This window comes from Sphaeramia orbicularis, chromosome 24 (assembly GCF_902148855.1).
Source record: "Sphaeramia orbicularis chromosome 24, fSphaOr1.1, whole genome shotgun sequence".
Lineage (NCBI taxonomy): Eukaryota > Metazoa > Chordata > Actinopteri > Kurtiformes > Apogonidae > Sphaeramia > Sphaeramia orbicularis.
The window spans coordinates 1814644-1831105 of NC_043979.1; the positions used below are offsets into that span (position 1 = coordinate 1814644).

Here is a 16462-nt window from a genome sequence, read left to right on the forward strand (position 1 = left end):
TTAGTTAATGATCAATTTATTCATTTTCTTATCAATAAAAGAGGGCGCTTTTCAGTTTATATTTTGCACAAAATTTACTTTAAAAAATGTGTTATTTGTTATATATTACAGTTAAATATATGTTGTTTGTTTACAAAGTTTTGTAAATCTTTCAAAAATGCTAAAGCATCAGTAGGGGGGACTTGGCTAAAAAAGTCTATTTCAGGGATACTCCACTGTAAAACGTTTGAGAACCGCTGAGTTAGAGGGGACTAACCCACTCCAGTCTAGGTCATGTGTTGGTGGTGCAGGTCATGTGACATGTGTTGGTGGTGCAGGTCATGTGACATGTGTGGGTGGTGCAGGTCATGTGACATGTGTTGGTGGTGCAGGTCATGTGACATGTGTTGGTGGTGCAGGTCATGTGACATGTGTGGGTGGTGTAGGTCGTGTGACGTGTGTTGGTGGTGCAGGTCATGTGACATGTGTTGGTGGTGCAGGTCATGTGACATGTGTTGGTGGTGCAGGTCATGTGACATGTGTTGGTGGTGCAGGTCATGTGACATGTGTGGGTGGTGTAGGTCGTGTGACGTGTGTGGGTGGTGCAGGTCATGTGACATGTGTTGGTGGTATAGGTCATGTGACATGTGTTGGTGGTGTAGGTCATGTGACATGTGTTGGTGGTGCAGGTCATGTGACATGTGTGGGTGGTGCAGGTCATGTGACATGTGTTGGTGGTATAGGTCATGTGACATGTGTTGGTGGTATAGGTCATGTGACATGTGTTGGTGGTGTAGGTCATGTGACATGTGTGGGTGGTGTAGGTCATGTGACATGTGTGGGTGGTGTAGGTCATGTGACATGTGCTGGGTTTTGTGGGTTCAGATGCTCAGACCTCCATCCAGGGCCAGCTTGGACCTCCACTCCACTGGAAGGAACTCCACATGCTCGGTTGAGCGGTTGGAGAAGTGCTTCTCCTCCATCTTCCTGGCAGCGTCTCTCATCCTGTCCACAAACCAAGTCAACAAATCCAGTCGTTATTACCCAGAATGCCTGCGAACCCATGTGTCCACCTATGACCTGCTGTGCGCTCACATGCTGGTGTTCCTAATAATGCGGCCCTGGTCCATCTTCTGGCCAATGCCATGCACCACAAAGACTATGTGGGTGGTTTCAGGAGGCGTGTCCTCAGGTGCCGCCTCCTCCACGTAGCCCCGATGGAGGCGGGTCCCACTGCTGGAGGCTGCAGAGACAACCAACATGTTAGAATGGGGGGGGGCAAACATACGGCCTGTGGGCCAAAACCAGCCCACCTAAGGAGTCGGTTTGAATTTGAATGGATACTTTGTAGATGTAAACATTTTCATAGTGTAATTGTACATTTTTCACTCTAAAATATTGAGAAAAGTTTTGAGTTTTCATTATCGATATAATATCAATATAAGTGTGTGTGTGTGTGTGTGTGTGTGTGTGTGTGCATGTGTATGTATACACACAAATCACACTAACTCCGTACAGATCTGACTGCTACAGTTTGTCATACTTATGTACTTTTGGTCAGTGAACAGACTAGTGTAAACGATAAGTTAATAAGACCAATATTTTGGAGCTATTAGTTATTTTGAATACAAAATCCTTACAATCACGTCGCTGTACTCACAACGCTTTGGCAGTGACTGCTGGACAAATGCAGCACGAATACACAACAGCATAAAAACGACCACATCTAGAACCCGTGGATCCACATGGGTCAACGAGCTAGTTATAGATTATTGTTCTATTGGTCCCATCTATTGGTCACAGAGGTTTGAGCTGAAACGAGCAGATGTTAACTGTCGTACGATGGTGTACGATGGTGTATTAGTGCCACATAGAAAAATAAAAACACTTGTTATTACGAGATTAAAGTCAGAATATTTCAAGAATAAAGCCATAGTATTAAATGTATGAAACAGTATGAAACAAACCCAAACGTGTGTGAGCTGTCTTCAAAGTCCTTCAACTAATGCTAATGCGTTGATGGTGGGCGGGGCTAATAGGCTCAGTATTTGGCCTTTGAGCGTAAACCCCAAATTAAAGCAGAACCAGCACCTGTACCAGTGGGCATGACTTTATTCTCGGAAATTCTGATATTTTTCCCACCTGTTTTTAAATGACGTTATTCTCGTAATATTATGGTTTTATTCTCAAAATAAGATATTATTCTAAAACTATTACAACTTCATTCTCATAAAATGGACTCTATGCACAGCTCCACTACTTCCTGACCTTCAGGTGGCTCCTTTATTTCCTGTATTTTATTATTGGACACACTGATTAATCCAGGTGTGTCTGATTAATCAGTAGTCACAACTAGAAGTAGCAGACACACCTGGATTAATCAGTGTGTCCAATAATGAAAGACAGGAAATAAAGGCGCCACCTGAAGTTCAAGAAGTAGTGGGGGTGTGCATAGAGCCCATTAGGACTCTTTTTGTATTTGACTTTATTCTCATAAAAATACGGGTTCTATCTCAATATTTTATGACTTTATTCTCATAGTGACAAGTGTTTTTTTTTTATATGTGGCCTAAATACGCCGTCGTACTCAGAGGCAAAAATCAGCCTTTAAACTTGAAATAAATAGAGTTTTTTTTCCTGCTAATTATCAATACTGTTTAATATGGAACCTTTTGCTGTATCACACAGGTGTTCTTTTTAGAAAACAGGTTAGTGGTCCCATACATTCACTAGTGCTCTGACTGTACCAGTCCCACATGTAATAAAGCCTGGTCTTTGTGCCCGAGTCGTCTATTCTCGTACCTTTAGAGAAGCCGAGTTTCTGCGTGACGGTGCGTGCGATCTTGGAGGTGGTGGCGTCGCTGTACAGGTAGACCTCGTCCACGCTGTGCCAGTCCACGTGGCTCCGGCTCAGCTTCAGACTGTGGATGGCTGTGACAGAATCACACAGTAATTAACTGTCAATGACACGATTTCAGACATAATTAACTTCCCCTTCCCTGTGTGTGTGTGTGTGTGTGTGTGCGTGTGTGTGTGTGTGAGAACCACTGCAGGGAATGGAAGCCTTACCACACACATGTTGGACTCTGATGTGCAGAGGACACATGACTTCAGAACCTTCAGGTATCCAGGTGAGCAGATTATGCACAGTTTGTACTTCATGTTATTAACCCTATAACACCGAACGTATCATGTTTGATCCATGAGTTTTGAAGCCCTCTACATGATCAGAGTGACATTTGTTTTCTTGAAAAACCTGATGTATACAATTGGATACATGCAGTATACAGACACTCCACCAGGGGGAGGAGTTCATTCACCAGAGGCCTTTCCAGTGACACTACAAGACTGACATTAATGAGGAAGGAGGAAGAACTGGGACTATTTAGAAAAGGAATTAACAATGTATTAGATATGATTGTGTTATATATGTTTTTGTTTGTTCAAAAATAATAATATTTGAGCATTGAGACCTGATGCATCAAATATGATACAAAATTGAGACTCATACATGGAAACTGATATTTGAAAAATACTTTTTTTTTGGTTGTTCAGAAGGACTAATAAAGGCTCCAGTTTCAAAGAACTGGAATTTTCTGTCAATGATTTAATGCAGGGGTCTGCAGCCCTGGTCCAGCACACCTGATGGTCATTATCAGGCTTCTGCAGAGCTGGATGATAGGCTTATCATTTGAATCAGGCGTGTGGGAAGAGGGGTACATCTAAAACATGCAGGATAGTGGCTCTCTAGGACCAGGGTTGCTGACCCCTGATTTAATGGTCCAGACTTTACAGGGTTACAGGTCATATTGCTTTTCACAATTTGTTTTAGGTCAGAATTCAGAAGTTGTACATTTTTTCATGATTTTATTGACGTGTGCCAGGATGAAAATATAAAAACATAACTAACCCAATTTTGGGTGTGGGTTTTTCATGACTCTCAGTCTCATTCTAGTTTGGTGTAGAACCCATCGTGTCCACTGGTGTTACATGCGGAACCTGAACATTTAAACACTAATAAATCAACAGTGGATTTTACAACAGCGGTCATTTTTGTGAACACTCTGCCTTGAATATTTCCTCCGATTCCCAAAATGCACCTGCGAGAGAATTTAAAAATTCAAAACAATAGTAGTGTGTAATTTTCGTGTCCTGTTCCTTGGTTCCGTCGTGGTAATCACTGCTGCAGAATCATCAGTGCACTGTTGGAATATTGACTAGTCTGAATTTAAGGGAAAACTCTGATATGATTGAGTTGTCTGTGGATTTGTCTTGTGTAATAGTGTGGGGATTTGAAAAAAAAAAATGACAGAAAATGATGGAGGAGTTCATTATAGAAACCTGGTGTCTGTGTTACACGCGGATTTATGTAAAATGTGTTTTATCTAAAAAAAAAAAAAAAAAAGTTTCTCTTTTATCTCAGTATACCGAATATTTATTTGTAAAACAGAGCCGAAGTGCTTCCAAACCTGCTTCATAATATTCATCTCCACCTGGTTTGAATGTTTAACCCCTCTGTCCTGTTTTAGGACCAGTTTCAGAGAAACACCCATAATACAATACAATTAATCTACACATGTGTAATAATTAACTCTACAGGGTGCATCAAAAAAACTATACATTTTGAAAAATTATCCCCAGTTCCACATTTGGTAATTTTTGGAATTTTCTTTTCTGGATGTCGGAAGGTTGGGGATTGGTGGATATTTGTCCAAATGTACAGACCCAGGCTTTCATGCATGAGTGAACACGGGACAATTACACAGTCCAAGTTAAAACTGGTTTGTGTGAAGTAGTGGTGGGATTTAAATCCAATCAAAGGTCATGGGAGGGGCCAAAGGGGATCTATCTGGGGTTAAGGTAACCCTAACTTGTCCTGTCCTCAGTGACATTTTCAGTCCTAAACAAGTTGATTACCTTTGAAAGGCAGGAACAGCTGCCATGGGGAAAGAAATGAAACTGTCATGGTGGCCAGAGTGTTAGTGCTGTAACCTGGCAATTTTGTGGAAAACAAGATGGATGCCCATTGGCCCCCCCCGTGAACTTTGATTGGATTTAAATCCCAACCGCTACTTCACACAAACCAGTTTAAACTTGGATTGTGCAATTGTCCCCTGCTCACTCCTGCATGAAAACCTGGGTCTGTAAATTTGGACAAATATCCACCAATCCTCTACGTACCGATGTCCAGAAAAGAAAATCCCAAAAATGATCAAATGTGGAACTGGGGGTAATTTTTCAAAATGTGTAATTTTTTTTTTGGACACCCTGTAGAACTCACTCCTTACCGTCTTTGCTGTCCACAACAGTGGTCACTGTCTCCATCTCGTAGGTGTCCCTCATCTGTTGCCCCCGGAAACATGCCAGGTGTTCCACCTCAATGAGGTCACTCTCATCCTCCTCCAGTGGAAGCCACGTTCCATCGATGAACCACTGACCCCTCATCACAGGGATGCGATCTTGTTCTGAGGAGCATCAGATCAGGCCATGTTTACAAAATACATCAACCCTTACAGACCCAAACGTCCACCTTTAACCCTTACAGACCCAAACGTCCACCTTTAACCCTTAAAGACCCAAAGGTCCACCTTTAACCCTTAAACACCCAAACGTCCACCTTTAACCCTTAAACACCCAAATGTCCACCTTTAACCCTTAAACACCCAAACGTCCACCTTTAACCCTTAAAGACCCAAAAGTCTACCTTTAACCCTTACAGACCCAAACGTCCACCTTTAACCCTTAAACACCCAAAGGTCCACCTTTAACCCTTAAACACCCAAATGTCCACCTTTAACCCTTAAACACCCAAACGTCCACCTTTAACCCTTAAAGACCCAAAGTCTACCTTTAACCCTTACAGACCCAAACGTCCACCTTTAACCCTTAAACACCCAAAGGTCCACCTTAACCTTAAACACCAAACGTCCACCTTTAACCCTTAAACACCCAAAGTCCACCTTTAACCCTTAAAGACCCAAAAGTCTACCTTTAACCCTTAAAGACCCAAACGTCCACCTTTAACCCCTTACAGACCCAAACCGTCCACCTTTAACCCTTAAACACCCAAACGTCCACCTTTAACCCTTACAGACCCAAACGTCCACCTTTAACCCTTACAGACCCAACCGTCCACCGTTAACCCTTAAGACCCAAATGTCCACCTTTAACCCTTAAACACCCAAACGTCCAACCTTTAACCCTGAAACACCCAAACGTCCACCTTTAACCCATAAAGACCCCAAAAGTCTACCTTTAACCCTTAACGACCCAAACGTCCACCTTTAACCTTAAAGACCCAAACGTCCACCTTTAAACCCTTAAACACCCAAACGTCCACCTTTAACCCTTACAGACCCAAAGGTCCACCTTTTAACCCTTAAACACCCAAACGTCCACCTTTAACCCTTACAGACCCAAACGTCCACCTTTAACCCTTAAAGACCCAAACGTCCACCTTTAACCCTTACAGACCCAAACGTCCACCTTTAACCCTTAAACACCCAAACGTCCACCTTTACCCTTAAAGACCCAAACTTCCACCTTTAACCCTTAAAGACCCAAACGTCCACCTTTAACCCTTAAAGACCCAAACGTCCACCTTTAACCCTTAAAGACCCAAACGCCACCTTTAACCCTTAAAGACCCAAACGTCCACCTTTAACCCTTACAGACCCAAACGTCCACCTTTAACCCTTACAGACCCAAACGTCCACCTTTAACCCTTAAAGACCCAAACGTCCACCTTTAACCCTTAAAGACCCAAACGTCCACCTTTAACCTTAAACACCCAAACGTCCACCTTTAACCCTTACAGACCCAAAGGTCCACCTTTAACCCTTAAACACCCCAACGTCCACCTTTAACCCTACAGACCCAAAGGTCCACCTTTTAACCCCTTACACACCCCAACGTCCACATTACCCTTAAACACCCAAACTTCCACCTTTAACCCTACAGACCCACAGTCCCACCTTTAACCCTTAAAGACCAAAGTCCACCTGTAACCTTAAACACTCAACATCCACCTTTAACCCTTACAGACCCAAACTTCCACCTTTAACCCTTAAACACCCAAACGTCCACCTTTAACCCTTAAACACCCAAACGTCCACCTTTGACCCTTAAACACCCAAACGTCCACCTTTAAACCGTTAAACCACCCAAACGTCCACCTTTAAACCCGTACAGACCCAAACTCCACCTTTGAACCCTTAAAGAGCCAAAGGCCCACCTTTAACCCTTAAACACCCAAACTTCCACCTTTAACCTTACAGACCCAAAACGTCACCTTTACCCCTACAGACCCAAACGTCCACCTTTAACCCTTAAAGACCCAAATGTCCACCTTTAACCCTAAAAAAGCCAAACGTCCACCTTTAACCCTTACAGACCCAAACGTCCACCTTTAACCCTTACAGACCAAACGTCCACCTTTAAACCCTTAAACACCCAAACGTCCACCTTTAACCCTACAGACCAAACGTCCACCTTTAACCCTTAAACACCCAAAATGTCCACCTGTACCCTTAAGACCCAAATGTCCCACCTTTAACCCTTAAACACCCAAACGTCCACCTTTAAACCCTTAAACACCCAAACGTCCACCTTTAACCCTTACATACCCAAATGTCCACCTTTAACCCTTAAACACCCAAACTCACCTTTAACGCCTTAAACACCCAACGTCCACCTTTAACCCTTAACACCCAAACGTCCACCTTTAAACCCTTAAACACCCAAACGTCCACCTTGACCCTTCCAGAACCCAAACGTCCACCTTTAACCCTTAAAACCACCAACGTCCACCTTTAACCCTTAAACACCCCAAATGGTCCACCATTAAACCCTAAAGACCCAGAATGGTCCACCTTAACCCTTTGGATGTGGTGTATCAGTGTTGTAGAACTGATGTGATGTGGTGGTGTGTAATGGAGGGGTGACATCACGCGTGTTTTCGTCGGGGGGGTGCTCGTCACGCGCGCGCAGTACGGCTGAGGGATGGGTGCGGTTGGTTGGTAAACCGCGCACATGCGTGCGGCCACTAGGGGGGTACGGTGCAATCTGTGGCCCTTCAGAAGTGAAAGTGAAACGTATTCCCTCTTGAATCCTTTCCTCCTGACAGCTTCAGAACTGCTCAACACTCTGTGTCCTGGATCAGGGGGAACCTGGGAGGATGTTTGAACTTCTGTCTCACTGACCGGTAGACATACCATCCTCCAGGAAAACGCTCTGATAACCGACCCCGTATTTGTTGCGTGTATGTATTCGGGGTGCACCGCGCCCACAAACAGACGGTCCGGTCTGGTGTTTGGTCCACCATGTCCAATAAACACTTCTAACTCATCAATGCCAGGATCCGTTCAATGACACAGCTATCCCAGCCTGCGGCGCGGCAGCGCGGACAAACCGCAGCCTCAGACAGGTGTGGACAGGTGGACAAGGGCAAGTAACTGACAATTAATAATTTAATCTAGCAAATTCTTATCGATAATTATCGTTAGTCGATTAATTGTTTACATCCCCTAGTCAGAACCAGTAGAATAATAACAGTGAAAAAAGCACAATTACATTATGAAAATGTTTACATCTACAAGTATCCTTAAAAATCTGGATAACATGAACAACCTGAATGTCGTAAGGAAAAACAACTGCACTTTTAATAATATTCTGCCTCAGTTTATCATTTACACACGTGCCTTTGAACTTACATTACAATTACAAATACACACAAAACATTTAGTAACAAACAGAATGTTTGTTAAAATGAACTCTAAGGCCCAATCCCAGTTCACCCCTCGGCCCCTCCCCTCAATTTTGCACATTAATGTTAAGGGGTAGGGGTGTCCCCAGTTCTCGATGAGTCGGAGGAGGAGGGCTAAGGGGGAGGGCTGTTGACCCTCCAAAACGGAGACTTTCCAGGACCACACTACAAAACAGAGGGGCAGGAGAAATCTGCCATAATTCTGTTTGAATCATCGGCAAGACGGAGGTCCACTTTTCTTGTAAACAACTTAACCATTTGATCGTACCGTTAATGGTGTCTCAATGTGTTATAGATCGCATTTGTGCGGTTTATAGTTGAAAGTGGTAAACAGATGACCAAAGCCCATGGAACAGAGACGGTTCAGCTGTTGACCACATGGAGAACACTGCCACAAACAAAGTTCCAACATCTGTTTATAGTGACATCGATGACTGAGGATGGAACAGGTCTGGAAGGGTTGGACCATTTCAGAGAGGAATGAGTACACCACTACCCCTTAGAACTGGGTTAAAGGGGGGAAGGGGCAAGTGATAGAGGTAAGGGGGAGGGGCTAAGGGGTGAAGTGGGATTGGGCCTTATGCTGCATTCCAGTTCGGTTTTTGAGCCCATAAGTCACGACTTCAAACCACGACTCCTGACTTTTTAAACGTTCCAGGCAAGTTACCCAAACTGCCTGAGCGCAAGGAATTGTGGGAGTTAGATGTTGAACAAACCAACATGGTGGACCGTATGTTATGTTTATTTACAATCATTTCTATCGCTAAAGGTGTTTGTTCTTTGCTTATTTGAGGGAAACAGAGGAGGAAAAAATGGTGCAAAAGGCAAGAGAAGCTGTTCTACCTTTGATGTTCTTTGTATATTGGATTCAGATTTGGTTTTAATTATTCTGTCACTCACTGGACTGAAAACTAGCTAATGCTAGAGCAAGCGCTGATTATGCAGAACATTTGCAGATAAATAATGTCAGAGCAATACGCTGCTTTAATAAACAATCTGCATAAACACCACATCCATGGGGGGGTGCCATTGGTACGTGACGTCAGAACTCAGAACTGGGAGAACATGGATCTAGTACGAGTTCACGGGTGGAAGTCCCAGGTTTGACTGAACATTCCAGTACATTTACACCAGTAGAAGGATGGAAGAACACCAGTTACAGCTGGACTGGAACTCAGTATTACTTCTCTTAAGACATTTCAGGTTGTTCATATTTTGTTCAAATTATTCACTTTTCATGAAAGGATAGTTTATGAATATAAACATTTTCATGTAATTCTACTACTTTTTTTACACTAAAAAAAACTGAACATTTGTGGTTTTCATTATTAATAGGTTATTATGATAGTATTTCAGTGCTCTGACCCACTTTAGGTTGGACTGGTCTGTATGTGGAACCTGAACTAAAACTATTTTGACTGCATTAATTTTCAATATCTTCAGTGTCATTTTTTGTATTTAATAAACTCATGAAGAGGTGATCGACAGCACATCCAAAAAATGAGAGGTGTGCAGGATCCCCAAAAAAACTGATGAAAAAATGAAGGAATGTCCGCACAACCTGTGAGCTCCCAAAGAATTTATTAAACGAAGTCGTGACGTTTCGGCCCTTCATCAGACTAAAGGCTGCTTTATGCTTACCGTGGCTTCACACGGTCATTGATTCAGTTTCACAGCCACGCCCCTTCACGCGGCTCATCTCAAGCGAAACTTTCCGTGTCACACACCTCAGAAAACTTGTAAGACACGCGTGGACAAAATGGCCGACATTCAGGAGCTCCTGATGGTAGAAGTGCAGAAGTACAGGCACTGGGATGAGTTGGACCACCAGGACCACCGCCACAGCCGAGTGGGAATGATTCACGGACGGAAACTGCAGCTACAGTCGGCAAAGAGGAGGGAATGGGCAAAAAAAAACCTGGAAAAACATTCAGGACAGATATGTGAAGACAAAACAACCGCCAAAGGGAGAAGGGGAGACCCAGGGGGGAGAACAAACGTCCCACAGATTCTGAAAGAGTTGAGCTGGATCTGGAATTTTATTAAACACAGAGAAACAGACAGAAATGTCCCTCTGGAGAAGGTAAGTTTATTGATCATTTTCTTCTTCTCTAGTTTTTTTACTGTGATAGACGTGCATTTGTGGCACACGGCCCCCTGCAGTTTGGAATAGATGGCCACGCAGAGTATAAACGCACCACGCGTACTCTCATGCAGACTCCCCACGACTATTTTCCCGCAGATCACGTTCAAGCATAAACCAGCCTGAGGGGTCTGAAGGGCTCAGCCTGAAACGTCATGACTTTGTTTCATAAAGTCTGTGGCGCTCACAGGTTGTGCGGACATTCCTTTATTTTTCATCAATTCATCCCACGGCCGGACCGGACCCTTTGGCGGACCGGTTTTGGGCCGCGGACCGCATGTTTGACACCCTTGACAGGGATTATGGGTCCAGATGGCCCCGGTTCTGAGTCTGGCCCAAACCCATCCGAACCAGAGCCTACTCACGGTTCCAGTACACGGGTAGCACTCCTTCTCCCTGATGTCCACCTCGTAGCCCCCCCCGGACACACACCGCCTCCACGGCCAGGCTCAGCTCCTCCGGCTCCCGGGCTCCTCCTCCGCCGCTCCGTGCCCCTGTCCGGCTGGCCCTCTTCGGCCCGGGCCGGCTCCCTGCCCTCCGCCTCGGTGGGCTCCGTGGGGTGTTTGACCTTGTCGGGGTTCAGCTCACAGAACCTCCGGTACACCAGCTCGATCTTTAAGGAGTCGTGTCCGACGAACGGCTTCCAGGTCCGCTTGTCCTCCTTGTAGAACCGGACCTCCTCCGGTCCCAGCTCCGTGACGATCTCCCCCCGGTGCCGGGAGCTGTTGGACCGGATCCGCTTCTTGGCGGTGACGTTCCCGTCACTTTCGGTGTAGTTCGGGTCAATGTCCATACGAAGAGCCCGAGTACTGGTCCGGAGGCAGGCCCAGCATCATGTCATCCTGGGCCAGGCGGTGCGAGTCCGCCCGGAGGAGCGGAAGCTCCCGGTCCCGGTCCACGGGGACGCCGTCTCCCAGCGGGTTGTCGTCGAAGGCGGTCACAAACACGTCGTTGGCCATGTCCCATTCACTGCTGCTGACCGAGTTATTGTCGGAGCTGTGCTGGCGGAGGGTGCCCGGAGCCCTCATACTGCTCATGGTTCTGCACGGGACGGATCAGACCCAACACACACCGGACCCGAAACCCAGATCCGATCCCCGGACTGGCACGCATTAGGTCACATTCAGGATTTGTGTTCCCGGCTGTACACATCTGGATCGGACAGCCCTTCCCCCGGACCCAACCTCCCAACCGCACCGGTACCGGCTGTAAATACCCGCTTATTCGCCTCTAACCGGGCCGGGCTCCAGCCTGGGTACGGACCGGTCCATGTCCGGTTGTCCTGGAGACAGTTGGAATAATGAGTGATGAGCGCGAGCTAAGGATGGAGCCGCTTCAGCCACAGTCAGTTTACGACAATAAGAGCGACTTCCGGCAGTTCCTGTTCAAAAGCACAGACACGGCAGAAGCACACGAGAGCAAATAGGAGCTGTTTGTCAGATGGTATTAACCCTTTCATGCACGAATTATGAACCTTAATCAAGATTTTGTTCCCTGAGTGTTTTCATTTTTCTTTAAATATGAAAAAAACAAGTGATTGAAAAATGTATTATGAAAGATGAAAAAAAAAAAAGTTAAAATTGCATTAAAAAAATAGTAATAAGTAGAGCTGCAACTGATTAATCGACTCAAAGTGATCCAAAAAAATCATTCATCCACAGTTCTCCTGACTCAAAGCTTTTTTCCTTCATTTCTCTGCTGTTAAACATTGGTTCTGCTGTTGTGTTTCACACGGACGCTTATTGTGATGCACAAAGAAGCTTCAATTCGGGAAAACTGCAATAGAATATCCCCTTCTATCAATTCAAGTCGATTAATCAAATCAGGACTTTTTGCATTGACTTCAAGCACCTAGTCGATTAATCAGTTGCAGCTCTAGTAATAATAATAATAAAAATGTTATGAACCTAATTTTCATGAAGTTGCAAAAATGTCCACTCAGCTGGACACCGTGTGTTTAATTTTTGAAGCGAAGAAACATGTATTTCTGATAAATTGCATGAGAACAATAACATTACGCTCAGGGGATCTACACAAGTTACCAATTCATGTCAATAAAGATATGTAGTGTCTTAAAACTTTAATAAAGATATGTGCAAGAAAACAAAACAAGAAAATCCATGAATATACAAGAAACGGCTGTAGAATAGCTGTCAGCTGTAGTGACCAGTATAAATGAAAGGGTTAATAATTTTATTATTGGGCAAATATCATATCCCTGTGCAAAATAGAAAAATAACAGCCCTCCTTTACAAACAAATTTAAAATCTTTGTCTTGTCCCTTAGGCAAAAAAAAAAAAAAAAAAAAAAATTGCAATGAAAATAAGTCAGAACATTGCTCGTTACTTATTATTGTACTTATTATTTAATTTAAAAAGTCTTCTCTGTTGCATCCTGCTCCTTTACTTTCATTTAAAATGCCTGATTCTTTGCATTGTATTGTATTTGAATGTATTTTTTGTTCTTGCTGTCCATATCCCCATGATTTTTGTACTTCATCATATTTATGTTCATTTGTCTTACTGTTATTGTCCTCAGTGAGAGTTTGTATTATTTTTTTTTTTTTTACAAGTTCAATAAAAAAATTATATATACACACACACATTATATATATATATATATATATAGATATATATATATATATATATATATATATATATATATATATATATATATATGTGCACTCGTCACACCAAAGGAGATTTCAGAAATAGTTGGAGTGTCCATAAGACTGTTTATAATGGAAAGAAGAGATGACTATGAGCAAAACTATTACCAGAAAGTCTGGAAGATACTATTAAAGAAGAATGGGGAAGTGTTGTCACCCGAATATTTGAGGAACACTTGCACAAGTTTCAGGAAGCGTGAAGGCAGTTATGAGAAAGAAGGAGGACACATAGAAAAAAATTTTCTATTATGGACATTTTCTTGTAGCAAATAAATTCTCATGACTTTCAATAAACTAATTGGTCATACACTGTCTTTCAATCCCTGCCTCAAATATTGTAAATTTTGCTTCCCCACCCATATATATATACATATATATATATATATATATATATATATATATATATATAATATATATATATATATATATATATGAGTTCTGTTTGTAAAAGGAATTATAATGGAAAACAAAAAAAACAAGAAATTACGTACAACACTTTATTCTTACTAAACAATTTATCCACAGATGCAGATTTTTGAAGAGCCACCCAGTGTTCTCAATTTATAATAATAATAATAATAATAATAATAATAATAATAATGATAGCTTTATTTCTATAGCACCTTTGAAAACAAAGTCTACAAAGTGCTTTGACAGACAAAGCAGAGAGCACAACAGCAGGATACAAGATGCAAGTAAAGACACTAAAACAAAAGCAACACAATAAAAGATGTGGACAACAAATGCAAAAACATGACACTTCGAATAAATGAAGTGAATCGGAGCAAAGAGGGCAGGGAGAACGTAACATGATGCTGTCAAATCAATGAAAAAATGAAGATGAGATAAAAACAATATCATGCATGAGAATATAAATTAATAATCAACAGGATAAAATTCAAATTTAAAATTAAAAAGGGACAGGTATCACATAAAGCAAGTCTATAAAAATGTTTTTAAGAAGTGATTTATATATAAGATTTTATACAGAGATTTGTATTATAAATGAAATAACAAACTTAAAAAAAACAAAAACAAACACTGAAACATGTAAAAACCAAACAAGCCTTGACTGTGTGTGAAAATCGAAAGGTATTGATACTTGAATAGACCTCTTTCTTTTATTGTTGTTATTTATTTTCTTTTTCTTTTTTTTTTCATAATGTTCTTTGCAAATACTGTTTCAGCATGAGGTTGATATCAATGCTCAGTCTGGGAAAAAAGAGTTTTTTGTAATTCTTCAGAATGTATGTCCAGATTTTGATGAATAAAGTTGAAGGATTAAAAAAAAAAGAAAGAAAGAAAGAAAGCTCTGTATGTTTTTTTAATTCATCAAGTTTAATGTACAAACCATTCATGGGATAAATTATTATGGAAATCAAAACAGGAAGAGGTGCAAAGGGCATAGGAGGGATAAAAACAAACAAAACAACAAACAATATTATAACAGAAGGTTAAACAGAGGCTAGGGCTTTTTTTTCATATTTTTCCAATAATATTAAAAAAGTTTTGCGGGCATTTTTCTTTTTTTAAAATATTCAGGATTTTAAGAAATTAAGAAACTCCATATGAAGAATGTAAAATCTGGGGTTTGTTTTTGAATATTCCAATTTGTGTATATGGAATTTAGCAAGAATGGGAATATTGTTTTATCAGGAAGTCCTTTTCCTTATTGTCTGTAATCAGTCCAAGTATGAGGTCTTCACCAGAGAAGACTGAACTGGTCCTGTACATCAAACCCACAGTTTCAGAACATTTACACTGAAACATACAAATCTGAAGTCTGAATATGATAAACACACACTGGTTGTTTTCAAAACCAAATCGCTGACGCATCAGTTCCCCAGATGGATCCACACTATGTAATATTTTAAAGTGAATGTCTTTGGCTTTTGGGTTAATGGTGTATTTTATATATTTGGGTGGTATTGGGTGTATTATAGGATCCGTAGAGAATACGTGTGAAACTGAGTTCCTGTAAGATAGTAAGGGGTAAGAAATGTTATATAATATTATAGATTTTCCGGCTTGTTTTATTAGGGATTTTACAAGCTTTGGTTCTAACACTGCACATAAAAACATGTGGCCTTTCTTCTCATGTTTTGCAGCAGTTTTTTCTGGAGCCTGTTTGATTAAGAGTGACTTTTATTTTGTAGGTTTTAAAGCTAAATGTACATCCTGCTTACGTATTTTATTACGTTTCAACATAATTAATGAAATTTAATTTACTCAATATTTTTGCAGTCATATGTTTAAAATAAATAAAAATGACTATTATCTAATATACGGGTAAATGCTGTTAATTTGGATTTAAATCATTAAATCGCTGTAATAATGTCGTATGTGTTTGTACCTTATCGGCTGCCGTAGTTGAAGCTCGGAACATCCTGTTATGGTCACCACTAAGAATATTTATCTGAGTACTTTGTAATAAAGTGGCGTATTCGGTTTACAGAAATAATTGGAAAATGGCAGCGGTTTTCCTAAGTAATGTTGTACGAGTACTCTCCGCTGTTTTACGTCAGTGTGGTTTCTTTGTGTTTCGTTGTTACCGCCGCCATGGTGCTGGGATGGTAAGTGATGCTCTGTACAGTTAGCTTATGTAGCCTTTAAGCTAACAACACCAGCTAGCAGTAGTTTGACCACATTCATTTTAGAGGCGACACTTGCACTCGGTGCTCCACTTTGAAAGAAACTTACAGACTCCGGTAACGTGTCCTAATTACTTTACTGTGTAATGTAACTAACATACGGTGGTAATGCGAACTGGAGAGTGAAACTGTCACAAGTTCCGACAGGTTGTAAATAGTCCACAGGACAGTGTGCGCATGTAGCTCTGCCTCTGAGGAACATGTTGGACTTTATGTGGGTGTTGCAAATATCTCATAACTTATAAACATATGAACAT

General features: G+C 41.8%; 1 protein-coding gene across 1 annotated transcript in view; it reads right to left on the bottom strand.

The window, feature by feature from the left end:
* LOC115414763 (phospholipase DDHD1-like) overlaps nt 1–11944 on the bottom strand; it is a 36933-nt gene extending 24989 nt beyond the window's left edge. The window contains 9 exon segments of the mRNA XM_030128056.1: nt 875–984; nt 1075–1222; nt 2782–2910; nt 5268–5444; nt 11252–11263; nt 11266–11300; nt 11302–11360; nt 11362–11677; nt 11679–11944. Coding sequence (XP_029983916.1) covers nt 875–984; nt 1075–1222; nt 2782–2910; nt 5268–5444; nt 11252–11263; nt 11266–11300; nt 11302–11360; nt 11362–11677; nt 11679–11923 — 1231 coding nt within the window. The 5' untranslated portion in view covers nt 11924–11944.
* Between the last annotated feature and the right edge of the window lie 4518 nt (nt 11945–16462).